We start from the raw sequence: 15,568 nt of genomic DNA, 5'->3' as shown, positions 1-15,568 counted from the left end.
AGGAGCACCGCCACATCTAAATCTACAAGAGAATCAGAGGTTAACATAATATCATCAATATAATGGAATAGGCGAACCCCTTCTGGACATTGCCAAGTGACTAAATCCATGACAACAAGACCATGACATATGGTGGGGCTATGCACATAGCACTGTGGCAACATTGTAAAAGTCCACTGTTGCCCTTCCCACATGCAGGCAAACTGTTCCTGCCTCTTGGAGCAATGTTGGTGGAGAAAAATGAATTGACCAAGTTCACTACATAGTGGTACTGTCCCAGTTCCATTGTCAAGCATTCCATCAAATCCATGATTGACGGTACAGCTGCACGCAAAGGGGGTGTTCTTTATTCAGTTCCTGATAGTTTACCGTCATCTGCCAAGTTCCATCAAACTTTCTAACTGGCCACACTGGAGAATTGAAGGAGCTGTGGATGCCACACACTATCTGCACCTCCTCCAGCTTTTTAATTGTCTCAGTTATCTTCGTATGCCCACCCAGCAAATGGCATTGGTGGGTGGAAGTAACCAGTTGGGGTTGTGGCAGGACCTGAGGCTGGTGATGCTTATGCCCGCACAGCACCAGCTTCACCAGATGCACTCGAAGTCTGAATTCCCTGGCCGGGGTTTGTAACATCAGGCCATGTAAAATGTCCACCCCCAGGATGTATTCAGGTCTGGGGGAGACATACACAGTATATAAATAGGGAGCCAAGCAGCCAATGCTGAGGTACAGAGACACAGGTTTCACTTTCAGTAACCAGCCTCCACAACCATCAATGCAACAGCATTGCCCGGAAACTTATCTGATTCCCATACACAAGGCTACAATCTGTGCCAATATTTACCAGCACTGGCACCTGCTCTAAGTTAGTGGGGGACTGGTGAATTGCTAATTCTACATGTGGCCACTGGTCATCTGGTGTCCCCCCAAGCTGGGCACTTTGGCCAGTTCCCTAATCAAACAGGAAAGGTGCTACATTTCAACCTGGCTGCAGCAAGTAGTCCTTGAGTTGGAGCACCTGGGAGGGAATGGGTCACGCAGCAACGTCCTTCTTCCCCTTGGTGTTTTCCAGAATTGCTTCTCTGGAGACAACTGTCTCCACAAAGTTAAGACTACTTCATTGGGCAGCTTATTGATATTTTTCTCAGTCAACCCTGGCCAAAATCAAATCTATCCACATCTGTGAGCGTGTCACTCGCTGGGGCCCCCTTTTTGCCCATGGGGGAGCCCTCTGTGGGCAGGGCACCTTCCTCTTTATGGTGTGGATCCCTCAGTACCACCGACAGCCTTCTGCTTCCCAGAGAGCCGCCAAAGCAGTGGTCACTTCATTTATGCGGTGCCCTCCCTACAGGGTGAGGACAGCAGCTAGGAAGCCAAAGGCACTCGGAGGTGCAGAGGTAAACGTTCATCATCTGGCCCCGGATATTCAGGTCACACATAGCCTGCCACATAACCACTGCCCAGATGACTTGCACCAAATCAGCACATGACTGCCATTTACTCACAGTTTCAGATATTTCACCAATGTCATTTCACACAGTCCATATGGCTGCCCAAAGCCACTCAATCAGGGTGTGTTCACCTTGCCCTGCCACTAACCACCTGCTCACTTGCAACCACTGAAGGAAGGAAGGGAGTCATGATGGAGGCGAGTCATGATAGAGGCCAGCTTTTCCATCCCAGAGGCAGAACAGGAGATACTATCTACTCCCTCATCCCACAAATGAAGCATCTAGGTAGGCAGGGGTTCCCCTGGACGCTGGCAGCTCTACTTGCCTAATTCTTGCAACTCAGTTGGGGTAGGCAATATATGAACTGTGTTATGTTACCACTCTGGGAGGGGGTCCCTGAGCCCACCCTTGGGGCCCCAATGGTTGTTCATGATCTACCTTCTGATGGACCACTGAGCAAGTCCACAACAGAGGTCCCTCTTCCACGGTATCAGACTGAGTGGGGATCTTCAGCCAAGACAACAGACCCAGACCTCGAAGCCTCACTCCTTGTTGGTGCTCTGTGCTTCCAGCTGCTTCAGTGCCTTCTCTATGCGCTGAAGCGTGACCCATCTAACACTGCCCAGGTTTCCAACAGAGCCCATCTGAGCAGTACAGCTGCCACTGGGTACCACAGCCCATGTTCTGGCCACGTGGCCGACCCAGAATCAGCAGGAACCAAAGGCTCACTCACCTCATGATCCTGCTCACAGCATCAATTGTCAGGTTCTAGCCCAAGCTGAGGTCTGAAGGGAGCCGGTGGATAGGTGATCGGTAGCTGGAAAAACACTCAAGGAATCATAGGCAGTTTCGACATGGCTTTATTCTTTCTCTGGGTGCGAGCTATATGTACAGCATCAGCAGGATAGTTGTACCTTTTATAGACAATAGTGGCTCCAAGCCAAGCACAAGCTCATGTGAGTGGTCACCTAATGTGCCTCATGTGGCAGGGTTACATAATGTGTGGAGTTGTGTGCCTGTGCTCCAAACCTGCTGAGTCATGGTGCGCCAGAAGGCCACCTCGGCCTACTCCTGACTAAAGCACAACCATTTCCCTTACACTCGACCCCCTAGGCCGAGGGGAGTCTTTCAGGTAGGGATACATGCCTATAGGGCAGAGCCCTGGATCCATAACCCACAACAGTACAGAGAGCAACAGCTCACTACTAGGATCCCAGCTATACTACTTATGACTTTTAGGGCCCAGCATAGGCCAGAGCCCAGGAATGTCCACCATCTCTGTAAGGGGCCATCCATAAGGCTCTCAACCACCTTAATTTCCCATGAGACTGCTTGCAGCGCTGCTGTTATGTTCTGCCAATTGTCAGGGATAAAGGTACGACATTGTATTCCTAAAAGGATACAGGTGCCTCCTTGGGTAGCAGTTAGTATGTCTAAACACGTTCAGTTTTGCAACACCACCTCAGCTTACTCCTGATTAAAGTGCAGCCATCTTCCCGACACTGTTTTTCCCTTATGGATCGGTATTTTATCAGCTATTACATAATTCTCAATGCCCTTGTATTTGAAAATGTTGATTCACCTCAAAACCTTGTGGTGGTGATACATGCTCTGGGGTAAATGACTGATGAAGTGCTTTGTAAAAAAGCATCTCTGTACTCAGCATTTTCATTTAAGCAACTTGTCAGTATTCACATTCAAAGGTGAAATGGGATGATTTCTGTGAAAGACATGATTTTGTTATTTTTGGTTTGCTTTAATTTATATATATATATAAAATATATGATGGATAGATATATGTATTCTATATATTTTATATATAATGTGTGTGTACATAATATACCCTCTGGTGTGAACTGAAAGTCAAGTAGAAATGTAGCATAAAGAATTTTACCATGCTTAGAGGTTATCAAAAGTAGCCATAAATAGCAAATATAACAATATTTGCCAAATATTATAGTTTGAAGTTACATTTGAATGCCAGGTTTGAAGAAGTTGTTTCACATTTCATATTAAGTTACTTTTTAACCTTACCACCATCTTCCTTTATCACGCTACTTCTACTCAAATTGAATACTAAGTGAGAGGAGGACGATAGGGTTGATGTTCAACAACTTTCAAGCTTACATATAATTTTGGAGGAATGAATGGTGACAGAAGAGCCATGTAGATCCCTGGGCTCCCTCCACACTGGCCACTGTGAATGGTATGGCATATCATCACATTACATCCTAAAGCATGCAGTTTGTTCTGTTTGCTATGATTCAAGAACAGATTTCTAACAAAATTTGTAATTTAGAGTAAGATATGCAGATTGCATTGCTAAAAATGACCTGCCAATAGTTGTAATCTTTTTTTTTTTTTTTTTTTGAGACAGCGTCTCATCTCTCTGTCACCCCGGCTGGAATGCAGTGGCATGATCTCGGCTCACTGCAGCCTCTGCCTCCCTGGTTCAAGAGATTCTCCCATCTCTGCCTCCCAAATAGCTGGGATTACAGGGATGCGTCACCACGCACAGCTAATTTTTGCATTTTTAGTAGAGACAGGGTTTCACCATGTTGGCCAGGCTGGTCTCGAACTCCTGATCTCAGTTGATCCACCCACCTTGGACTCCGAAAGTTCTGGCAATACAGGCGTGAGCCACCACGCCCAGCCAATAGTCATAATCTTTATGTGATGTGAGTTGTGAGATAAAGTTAGCATTATAAATTTACAAATATGTTCATCATACCACAGTATTTAAAATGTGGTAAATGGTTAAATTTCAGAATGGCTTACTTTTTTTTAAAAGCTAGTTTGTTTTATAATCACAATTACATCAGAATTTTTGATAATTTAAAGAACTGACCCTTGAACAACTCGGGGGTTAGGCCTGCACTTTTAAAATCCGATTCTTGGCTGGGTGCGGTGGCTCACGCCTGTAATCCTAGCACTTTGGGAGGCCAAGGCAGGTGGATCACAAGGTCAGGAGTTCAAGACCAGCCTGGTCAAGATGGTGAAACCCTGTTTCTACTAAAAATACAAAAATTAGCCGGATGTGGTGGTAGGCACCTGTAATCCCAGCTACTCAGGAGGCTGAGACAGAGAATTGCTTAAACCCAGGAGGCAGAGGTTGCAGTGAGCCAAGATTGCGCCACTGTACTCCAGCTTGGGCGACAGGGCAAGACTCAGTCTCAAAAATAAATAAATAAATAAAACAAAAATCTGATTCTAACTTTGGACTCCCCCCAAACTTAACTACCAACAGCTACTGTTGACCATAAGCCTTACTGATAACATAAATGGTCAATTAACATGTATTTTTATGCTATATGCATTACATATGGTATTCTTACAATAAAGTAAGCTCTGGAAAGAAAATGTTAAAAAAAACCCAAAGAGATAATATATGTACTATTCATTAAGCGGAAGCAGATGATCATAAAGGTCTTTATCCTCATTGTCTTCGTGTTGAGTAGGCTGCAGAAGGGGAGAGGTTGGTATCACTGTCTCAGATGTGGCAGAGGCAGAAGAAGAGCTGCACATAAGTGGACCCTCACAGTTCAAACTCCTGTTGTTCAAGGGTCAACTGTACATTTTCTGTGGAGGTATCCTTTCATACACACATGGTGTTGACCTGAAGTCATTTTGGTTTGTTCATAAAAGGTTATGTTCATTGTGTGCAATTACTTTTTAGGACTTGTGAAACATTTTAAACTACTGCTTGTGAACTGAGCCCCACTAGATGTCATTGAGAAGCTCAGCAATCAATTGCATCAGGATGAGCTTGCACACCCATGGTGAGGGAGAACCAGACAGCTCTTAGTGATGCTCCCGAGGCTAAAAGTAGGCTCACTGCCTAAACTAGGCAAGACTGCCCACCTACCAACAAGTGTTTGATTTATCTAATCTGAGTTATTCACACACATTTTATGACAAAAAGAAAAAATGTTACTTATGCCATGACCATTATGAATATCACATCTAGGTCAGAGTGAATAATGAAAAGCTTTTAGATGAATAGAGATGATGTGAATAAGATTCTTTCCAAACTAATGAAATCAGAATTTTGATGAATGGAATAAAATAAATAGCTAAAATATGTTGGAGGCTTTAAGATATTACCACTAAGTTTTCTTGATTGTTTTTCTATCCAATTCTAATATTGTGTTTTCAGATTGTAAGGCTGAGACTAATGTGTGCAGAAACTGGTTGGTGAATGGAGATATTTGTTTAAAGTACCATAACTTTATCTAATACAATGTGGTGTGCCGAGTATGGTTAAAAAAAAAAGAAGGTGGCAGGGAGTTTTCACAAGTTGGCCACTTCACACTCAACAGGCAACTACAGATTGGGCGCAGAGATTGAGTACCTGCGTGCTGTGGTGGGCGGGCCAGCACGGCCTGCGAGTCAGCTCGGCAGAGTTGGCTTCCTGCCTCTGCTTCAACCAACAGACTGGAAGCACAAGTATGGGAGAATTCCAGCATCCCTGCTAGTGAGCCTTCTTTGTTTACATTCATCCACTGTGGTTCAAGTTTACAGCCTCATTCCCTGTGCTAAGATTCCAGGCATCAGAGATGATGTTGTCCTGAACCACCTTGGTTTTCGGTTAGGTGTACAGATTGTACAGATTGTCATGCTCCATTAATTTGAGTAGAATTTTTCAGATGTGCTTTACTTCAAAATGTCATATATATCTACTTCTATTTAAGAAACACAAAAAATGAACAATTAGCATGCTAACAAATATGTATATATTATATGGGCTTTCTAAAACAGTGATTTTTTTTTAGGTTGGATGTCTGTTCAGTGTGCATTTTACAAATATATCTTAAGTCTATATCCCTGCTACCTAATAACAAATATATGTTCCCATTTAGAAAAAGAAAAGAGATACATATGATATGGAAGATAAAAGTTAGTGCAGAAATCTGAGTGGATTGATAAATACCATTTTCAAACATGTGAACAATTTACAAACTGAAAGGGGTTGCAGAACTCTGCTTCTCCCATTTTCTAGCTCTCTCTTTTTTGGATATCCTTTATCTAACTACTACTGTATGTAGATGGGAGAGAATTTTAAAATTGGAGATTGTTTTAACATCCTAGGACAGCTGAGGTAATATTTATTTTCATATCCTCTCTCATGTTCACCAAACCAGCGTAAAAGTTGACTACTTATTATTTTTGGAGACAATGTCTCACTCTGTCACCCAGGCTGGAGTAGTGCAATCATAGCTCAGTGCAGTTTCAAACTCCTAGGCTCAAGCAATCCTCCTGCCTCAACCTCTATTGTAGCTGGGACTACAGGCAAGCAACACTATGTCTGGCTAATTTTTTTCTTTTTTTTTGTAGAGACAGGGTCTGTGTTGCCCAGGCTGATCTTTAACTCCTGGCCTCAAGCAATCCTCTTACCTTGGCATCCAAAAGAGTTGGGATTACAGGTGTGAGCCACCACACCTGGGTAAAAGTTGATTTAAAATTGCATCCGTAAAATCATAACTAGCAACTTTTAAGACAAAGAAATTAAGAATTCAAAGTCATTAAAATCAATTATTTTAATTGCTGAAATTAACATACATAATTGATGTAGGTGAGAGAGATCACAAGTAGTTGGATGAAATTTATAGTAAATCATCCTATTACTGGAGACAGTCGTGAAGAGCTCCATCCTGTTGATCTGCTGAACTGAAAGGGACTGTTCATTCAGCCTTCAAGGACATGCACATCATAAAGGAGGCCAAGCAAAAATCAAAGCAAACAATAGCTACATGTTTGGAAAAATATACATCGAATTACACAGACAAGAGTTATGACCAGTTGTGTACCTGCTCAAGTGGGAACATTTTAAAATGTGACAGTCATCTATGAATACTGAAATGTGATGGTCAAGTGGTCCATCATCAACACAAATACAAATGGAAATCATTAAACTTTCTTGAGGGGCCATTTGAATAACAATGTCAAAGCCTGGGTTTTTCCCAGCGGGATTTTGGTCTTCTTATCTGGATAAGCACGGGCAGAGATGGGCTGGGTAGTGGCCGGTTTCTGGATGCAGCCACATGCTGGCTGGACTTAGCACTGCAGCTCCTCCTCCTTGGTCCGCCGGGAGCCTCCTGCCAAGCTCTGGGCGCTGGCATGGGCCGTGGAGCTGAGGACCTCCTCAAAACTGCCTCCATTAGGGTTCGTCCCGCCTACTTTCGTCTGAAATGAGCAGATCCACAAAAATGCAGTGAGTTGTTACTATCATTTTTGTAATGTCTTTATAAGAATGCCAAAGGCTGGATTACTTTCAAATTCAGAAATACTTTCTATCTTTAGAGACAAAAGAATGTACAGAAGTTTGTTTCCTTTTGCAGAGTGCTAGAATGTTATTCATACTTGGGTTCTGGGATAGGATTCCAAACTTTAATTTTGTACTATTTTAGCAACCTCTTTTTATCTCTTCTACATCCAAGATTTTAATTCCTTCAGAAGCATAATCGGATCCATGGACTTGGAACATCTATCCCCACTCACCCAGATAACTGATCTAATCAGAATGGAATTTGATTTTTTATTAATTCCTCCAATTTTACAATGTATAAGCATCCTTACATGACATAAACTTAGATTTTTCTACTTGGAAGTTAGCAGGGCAAACTGGATTTCTGACAAATGTCTTTTGAAAAGTCAGAGTGGCTCAATGGAAAATGATTTCTGGTTTCTGCTTTGAAAGTTGAAGATGGATCAAGTCTTAATCACTGGTGATTTCACATCATCTTAGACAACTGCCTTTTGATACGGTTTGGCTGTGTCCTCACCCAAATCTCATCTTGACTCGTAGTTCCCATAGTCCTCATAATCCTACCAGGGAGGAACCTGGTAGGAGGTAATTGAATCATGGGGGCGGTGACCTCCATGCTGTTCTCGTGATAGTGAGTGACTTCTCACAAGATCTGATGATTTTACAAGGGGCTCTCCACCTTTTGTTCTGCACTTCTCCTTCTTGCCACGGTGTGAAGAAGGACATGTTTACTTCCCCTTCTGCCATTATTGTAAGTTTCCTGAGGTCCTCTCTGCCTTGTGGAACTATGAGTCAATTAAATCTCTTTCCTTTATAAATTACCCAGTCTCAGGTATTTCTTCACAGCAGCGTGAAATGGAATTAATACATCCTTATAGTAGGAATATTCTTTACAATGCAGTTATGATGTTTTACAAGGCCTTTTTCTCGTGTATTTGTTATTGACTAAGAATAGAAACCTGAAGGAATTAACTTACAATTTAAAAATATGGCTAAGTATTTTGAAACATTCCTTATTAAAACTGCTGTATATTTGATGATGCAAAATACTTAGTGCAAGTCCATTAATAGTCACATTTGCCTTCCCTCCCATTGTTTTTCATAATGTAGAAAAACACTTTGAAGAAAAAAAAAAAGATATAGAATACATAATGTTGTTATTGCCAAACTGATGTTGATGCCTCACTGTCACCAAAGTAATCACTCACAGACACCAACAACACTGGGGAGTGTGTCCGTGCTGCCTGGCCCGCCCTTTTAAAAATGTAACCAGGGTTCAAAGGCAGTTCCATCATTACAAAACACACTTTTCTCCAATTGTCACTAAAATCTCTCTCTGCATCTTAAATTTATTTATTATATTGAATTTTTGTACTCTGCTTGGTGTCAGAAAACTCTACCTGTAAAGGGCCAGACAGTAAATACTTTAGACTTGGGAACCACATTGTCACACTCACAGATACTCAAATCAGTTCTTGTAGGAAAAAGCCACAGTCAATACCTAAGTGAATGAGCATGCCTTTTCTTTTCTTTTCTTTCCTTTCCTTTCCTTTCCTTCCTTTCTTTCTTTCCTTTCTTTCTTTCTTTCTTTCTTTCTTTCTTTCTTTCTTTCTTTCTTTCTTTCTTTCTTTCTTTCTTTCTTTTCCTTCTTTCTTTCTCTTTCTCTCTTTCTCTTTCTTTCTTTCTTTCTTTCTTTCTTTCTTTCTTTCTTTCTTTCCTTCTTTCTTTCTTTCTTTCTTTTTCTTTCTCTCTCCTCCCTCCCTCCCTCCTTCTTTTTTCGTTCATTCGTTCGTTCGTTCTTCTTTCATCCTTTCTTTCTTTCCTTCTCTTTCTTTGGGACGGAGTCTTGCTCCATGGCCCAGGCTGGAGTGCAGTGGTGCAATCTTGGCTTACTGCAACCTCTGCCTCCTGGGTTCAAGCAATTATTTCTGTCTCAGCCTCCTGAGTAGCTGATGTTATAGGCGCCCACCGCTATACCCAGGTAATTTTTGTATTTTTAGCAAAGATGGGGTTTCACCATGTTGGCCAGGCTGGTCTCAAACTCCTGACCTCTGGTGACCTGCCCACCTTGGCCTCCCAAAGTGCTGGGATTACAGGCATGAGCCACCAGGCTTGGCCAAGGCTGTATTTCAGTAAGACAATGTATGGACACTGAAATGTGAATTTATATAATTTAATTTTCAAATGTCACAAAAATTATTTTGATTTTGATTTTTTTCAACCATTAAAAAATGTAAAGCCACTCTCAGCTTATGTACCATTCAAAAGAAAGGGGTCAGCTTAGTTTGTGGACCTCTGGCAGAGCACTGATTCTGCCTTCCCTCTGTTATCTTAACACTGGGAACTGGTGGGGGAAAGGGATGGTTTCCACTGTGTGATTTTTCACTATGCTTATTTCTTCCCTGAGAGAAACAAATAAGATTAATTCCATGTAATCTACTCTATTAATAGTTCCCTCTCTCTTTTTTCTTCCATTCACATTCTCTCTTGCAATAGAAGTAACACACAATATTGAATTCAGTGAATAACAATTACTGATGTTTTCTTCTGTGCTTTGTTTCATTATTCTTCCCTGTTTCTTGATTTCCTCAAACCAGAGTAGTAAAATGAAGAAGGAAGGAATGGCTTTATAAGAAATCAATTTGGCAAAGAAGGAATGGAATCAAAGACATTCCCAGCCATGTAGGTTTAATGACTGCCTACCGCAATACCTTAGGTAAGGACCTCCTTAAGCAAAGATGTGAATGATAAAAATCTCCTGGACCCTTCTCTTCGTAATTGTTTTTCGTACAAGTATTTGTCACTGTGCCCCCAAATTATAATCATTCTTTGCATAGAATTTCATTTGAATTGCTGAGTTGGGCTTCCTAATCTCTCATAATACAAAAAGAAACAAAACATGTAATGTAACTTGGCCCCCCCCCCCCTTTTTTTTAGGGTTTTGGTCCAGGCTGTGTGATGTATTTATCAAAAAATAGGTGCACTAAAAATATGGTCTGCTTGACATGGATGCAAAATGGTTGGAAGAGATGTAGTTACTCATGACTCATTGGGAGATGGTAGAAGATACCAAAAGTGGTTTCACAGAAGTTGGTTCTGCATTTGCTTGTTTGTTTTGGATGAAATAGAAAGCATGCTCAGTGACTATACAGGTGACACCAGCTGAGGTGTCAAGGAATACATTGTAAGGGCATAGGCAGAACTAAATTTTATAGGATTGGAAAAGTGTTTCATGGAAAAACAAACTACAGAATTGGGTATAAAGAATGAACCATGGATTTGGTACAAGTGCCACATGGTACATGACAGATTGTGTGAGAAGATGGCAGGAGTGGACCTTTACAGCAGAACCTATTTTCTCACAGAACATAAATATGACTATGATTCCTTATCAGCAGTGTCTTCAAAAATCAAATTGAAAACCGGGTATGTGAATGGAAATGCAGCTCATAGACCTGCAGGAAATTCCACTCATCTTTACCGATTTGTGAGTCATTCCCTCAGCAGAAAGCAGTCTAAGGATCCTTAATTAAAGAACAATATAGACATTTTGGAGATTTAGAACACAAAAGTAAACTGCAAAAAATAAGCTATATAAAAAAAGTATTATACATATCTATTATTTAGTCTAGTGGGGAAAAAAGGACTGAGAAATTTGTAATTATTGAGGAAGTGGGAAGTTCGACACAAAGCATAATTATCAGCTATTCTCCATTGCCTGGGTGGACAGAAAAAGAGGAATTAGGCTTTGGCTATGAGATAGGAGGTGTGTGGGATGTGTGTCTTGTTAAACCACAATCATACAAGCATAGAATCACTTTCAGAAGGTCTTCACAAAGGCTAGTATCTGCTGGGCTGGGTTAGTTATGTGCATATCTGAAGGAGGTGGCAGGCTATACCTTCTATCCCAATGAGGTGAGAAAAGTGAGAAGCTGAGCATGTGGATTAAACACTTAAATCCTGTGGGAGCCATGAGCTTACCAGAGTTTCCTAAAAGCAAATGAAAATAGGTTTTTCTTTATTCTTCTTTTGCTTCTTCATAGCTCCTTCTTCTAAAGAAAACCTAAAAAGTACAACTTCTCCTCTGTCAGAACTTGTGTAGAAAAGCAATGGAACCTGTCCTCACTGGGTCGTCTAAGGCTGAAAACCAAACGTTTAGAAACTGACTCCTGGGATTTTTGAGCCTTTCATTTTGATCTTCTAGCAAGAGAAATGTTCATAACATTGGATGCTCCTCTCTTTAAAAAAAATTTTCCTACCCATGGGGCAGTTTAACAGCTCCCACTGGTTCCTGTATGCTCAATAAGGGATGATGTTGGCATGCAGAGCGGTGAAACTGCAACTGGAAACTTCTGGTGAATGAAACTGATGAAGGCACGGTAATGCTGAGTAATAATTTCATTCCTGGGCCTTAAACACCTAATTATGTGTCTAATAAAGTAGAAGTAGACTATGTGAAAGACCCTGCCCTAAGAAAAAGACTCTCCAGGTCAAAATCCACAAGAGCACCTGGAACCGCGAGTAAGGAATAACTTACAACCTCACATACACTTATCAGGCAGCACACGTGACAGCAGCGTGGAGACACAGGATTCAAAGGCAGCTGAATAATCAGCATGGGATATGAAGGTTTTTGATCTGGTTAAAGATCACGTATATTCTTAATTTTCCCAGTTATGGTAAAATACAGAAATGGATTGTATATGAAATAGAGATAATGATAGCAAGATGTAATTAAGTCATTAAGTGATACCTTTAAAAAATAATCTTAGTAGTTTTAATGATTTTTCTTGTTTTAAAAATTCAAAAGACTAGACTGATTTCATTTTACTCTTTTTATTCAAACTTACCTATGCTCAAACAATAATTCCAGTGAATTTTAAAAACACTTACCCTGTAATAGGCACATTTTCAATTTACACGCAGGGATGAAATGCATTATAGTGTTATTATAAAATGCATTTTGTGACTCAGTTGAATTTTTCCCTCTATGATAGCCATACTGTGCTGTGCTCTGTACCTGAATTTATAAACAAGTCTAGGTAGCTGATGTAGTGGATACATAGTCCTGAGTTTGTTTTTGCTGTTCCATGTCCAAACCAGAGAAGCTATGTGCTGTTATTGAACTTTCACTCACACTCTAAATTCAGAATTCATATAGCCTTTATTCTATCCACAGTCATCTCTCACATATCTACTTTTGGAGGGATAGCATTAAGAGATTAAGTGGTAAACACATACCCCAATTCACTTTAATGAACAATTCACCCCTGAATGGTTTATACAAACAACTCTAAGGATACAGTAACACTATTCAATAGTGGTTTTATTCATAGATTTATATGTGAAGGAAAAGGTCTGACTTGATGCAAGTCTGCCTTCTTGGCCCTGCCTCAACTTTAACCGCAGCAATGGCTAAGCTGTCCTGAGTCAATGGACCCACTCACACAGAATTCACTTCATCTGTACCTTGAGGCTTGTGACAGTTGTCTCAACCCTCTCCTCAAATGATTTGAAAGTAGGAGAATTCCTAAAATAACAAAAAGAGAGAGGTCAGCTCCAAAGGCCTAGCTGTCTTAGCAACCATGCTGTTTGGTTTTCTGCTCATATTTGTAAACATGGCCTCTGCAACAGAGCTACCTGTCAGCTTGCCATGTACACCAACCACGTTTTAAAATGTATGTTACTTCTGTTAGGTTAGGTTCAGAAACCATAACCTGACATGGAGTTTTTCTAGGTAAAATGATCAGATACTCAACTATACAGTAAATAATATGGTATTTGGCAATGACACAACTGTAATAATTCCATGGTACACTGTAAATCGTTTCCAATGAGCCAGTGGAGCAATAGGTACCTTAAGTTTTCATTTAGCATTTATTGTTTCTATCACAACACTCCTCTTCCTGACTCAGGATTTTTAGTAAGCAATGGAAAATCCATATGAAGAATGTCATGTTTGAGTTTTGCCACTTGGCAGTATTTAAAGTTATTTATTTCAGCAAATGTGAGACAATTCAGAAATAGAGCAAGGAAAAAAATGTTCATATATTTTTTCTTTTCCATGCCTTAGAAAAATAATCATTTTGACAACTTACATGAAGTGGTGTTTTGGAAAGTTAATGCTTTCATTATTTTAAGATGAAACATACACATTACCTACCTAACACCCAATGAAAATGGTGTTATTAGCATGTGTTATTTTTTCTACCAAATAGGATACACCTATTTATTCTCTTACCAAACAGAACCTTTGCAGCCTAATGGCTTTTTCTTTTTTCTTTTCTTTCTTTCTTTCTTTTTTTTTTTTTTTTTTTTGATACAGAGTCTTGCTCTGTCGCCCAGGCTGGAGTGCAGTGGTGTGATCTTGACTCACTGCAACCTGTGCCTCCAGGGTTCAAGCGATTCTCCTGCCTCACCCTCCTGGGTAGCTGGGACTACAGGTCCCCACCACCACATCCAGCTATTTTTTTTGAATTTTTAGTAGAGACGGGGTTTCACCATGTTGGCCAGGCTGGTCTCGAAGTCTGACCTCAGGTAGTCCACCTGCCTCGGCCTCCAAAAGTCCTGGGATTACAGGCATGAGCCACTGTGCCTGGTCCCTAATGACATTTTATCTGCGACTCATTCATTGTGTTAAATAACCTATACATCATTTTGTTGCTTTAAGCTTAAAAACTTCATTTGGTGCTTTCTGGTGTTCTATATTGGATTTGGCCCCATAATATAATTTAATGATATGACTAGCATTAAAAATGTCAACTCCTACTAAAGAAACAGGAACTGAACTCAGTGTATTTAAATACTGTATCCATGTCAGCTTTCAGCAGCAACAACTGCCATCATTTTCAGATCAAATAATTCAACTAAATGTTGAATTAATAAGGCACTTGTTATTCTCTCTTGAGTGCAAAAAAAAAAGAGTAAAATAAGAGGAATGGCCTAGAAAAACTTTATAAAGGAGAACGGCTATAGAATATAGGTTTTATTGTATGGTGAAGAATGAAGTATCACTCTTATACCACTAAAAGGCAATGAACATAGATGTTCATGAGTGAATTTGGGAATTGTCTCCTGAGTCTTTGGTGCTCCACAGGGTCAGAAATGTACTTGCATTCAGGCTGCACAGATTAACAATGGTGAGTTCAGAGGGTCCTGACATGGCATCACATTTTGTGTATGACTCAAACACAAGTCAAATTCCTATGAGTGATTCTCCATAATCCTGTTTCATGATGAAATATTAGTAAAATTATACTTGCACGACTCAAAAAGTATATAGTTATTGGCACTTCATTTCCATTGCAGATTTTACTTGGCCAAGCCTGCACACATGACTGCCTGTCATCCATCAGTTACACAGGCCCACAGTGAGGAAATGGTTCATGGGTGTATGTTAGACAAGCAAAATAATTTTTTTTCAAGTTAGTTTCAGGCAAGCTCATGCAGATTGCGTTTGACCCATAAGCCACTACCAGATGAATTCCTGGTCCACAGGGGAAAACCATGTTAATTTTTCCAAGTCGTCTTCTGACACCCAGATTCAAAATTTGACAGGTAAAGGGGAACAGAGCTGTAGGTTCCACTACCCACCTTGGGTATTCTTATGCTAGGGAGAGCAAGCCATTCAAAGATGAACTAAGCAATCTTGAATCTGTACTCTCTGTTTACCACCAAATACAGAGAACTAAATACTGTGGTTAAATTTCCAAATCAACCAATTAACCACATAACCCCAGTGCAGAAGAGCCTTCCTTCATAAAATATAATAGAATAGACATTCATCTAATTAAATTATACTAGGATACATGCTGGAGAACAGGGAGAAACTCTTTAATCAGATTTAAAC

At 40.5% G+C, this 15,568-nt stretch overlaps 1 protein-coding gene across 6 annotated transcripts in view; it reads right to left on the bottom strand.

The window, feature by feature from the left end:
* Positions 1-6,973: 6,973 nt before the first annotated feature.
* The window catches only part of TPD52L1 (TPD52 like 1), a 102,447-nt gene continuing 93,852 nt past the window's right edge, over positions 6,974-15,568 (bottom strand). For 3 of the 6 annotated variants that reach the window (XM_015137320.3, XM_015137321.3, XM_015137322.3), the window contains one exon: positions 6,977-7,637. In XM_015137320.3, coding sequence (XP_014992806.1) covers positions 7,628-7,637 — 10 coding nt within the window. In that variant the 3' untranslated portion in view covers positions 6,977-7,627. 6 annotated transcript variants of the gene reach the window in all.

Source organism: Macaca mulatta, chromosome 4, assembly GCF_049350105.2.
Source record: "Macaca mulatta isolate MMU2019108-1 chromosome 4, T2T-MMU8v2.0, whole genome shotgun sequence".
In the NCBI taxonomy this organism is placed as follows: domain Eukaryota; kingdom Metazoa; phylum Chordata; class Mammalia; order Primates; family Cercopithecidae; genus Macaca; species Macaca mulatta.
This window is presented reverse-complemented; position numbering and strand designations above follow the sequence as displayed.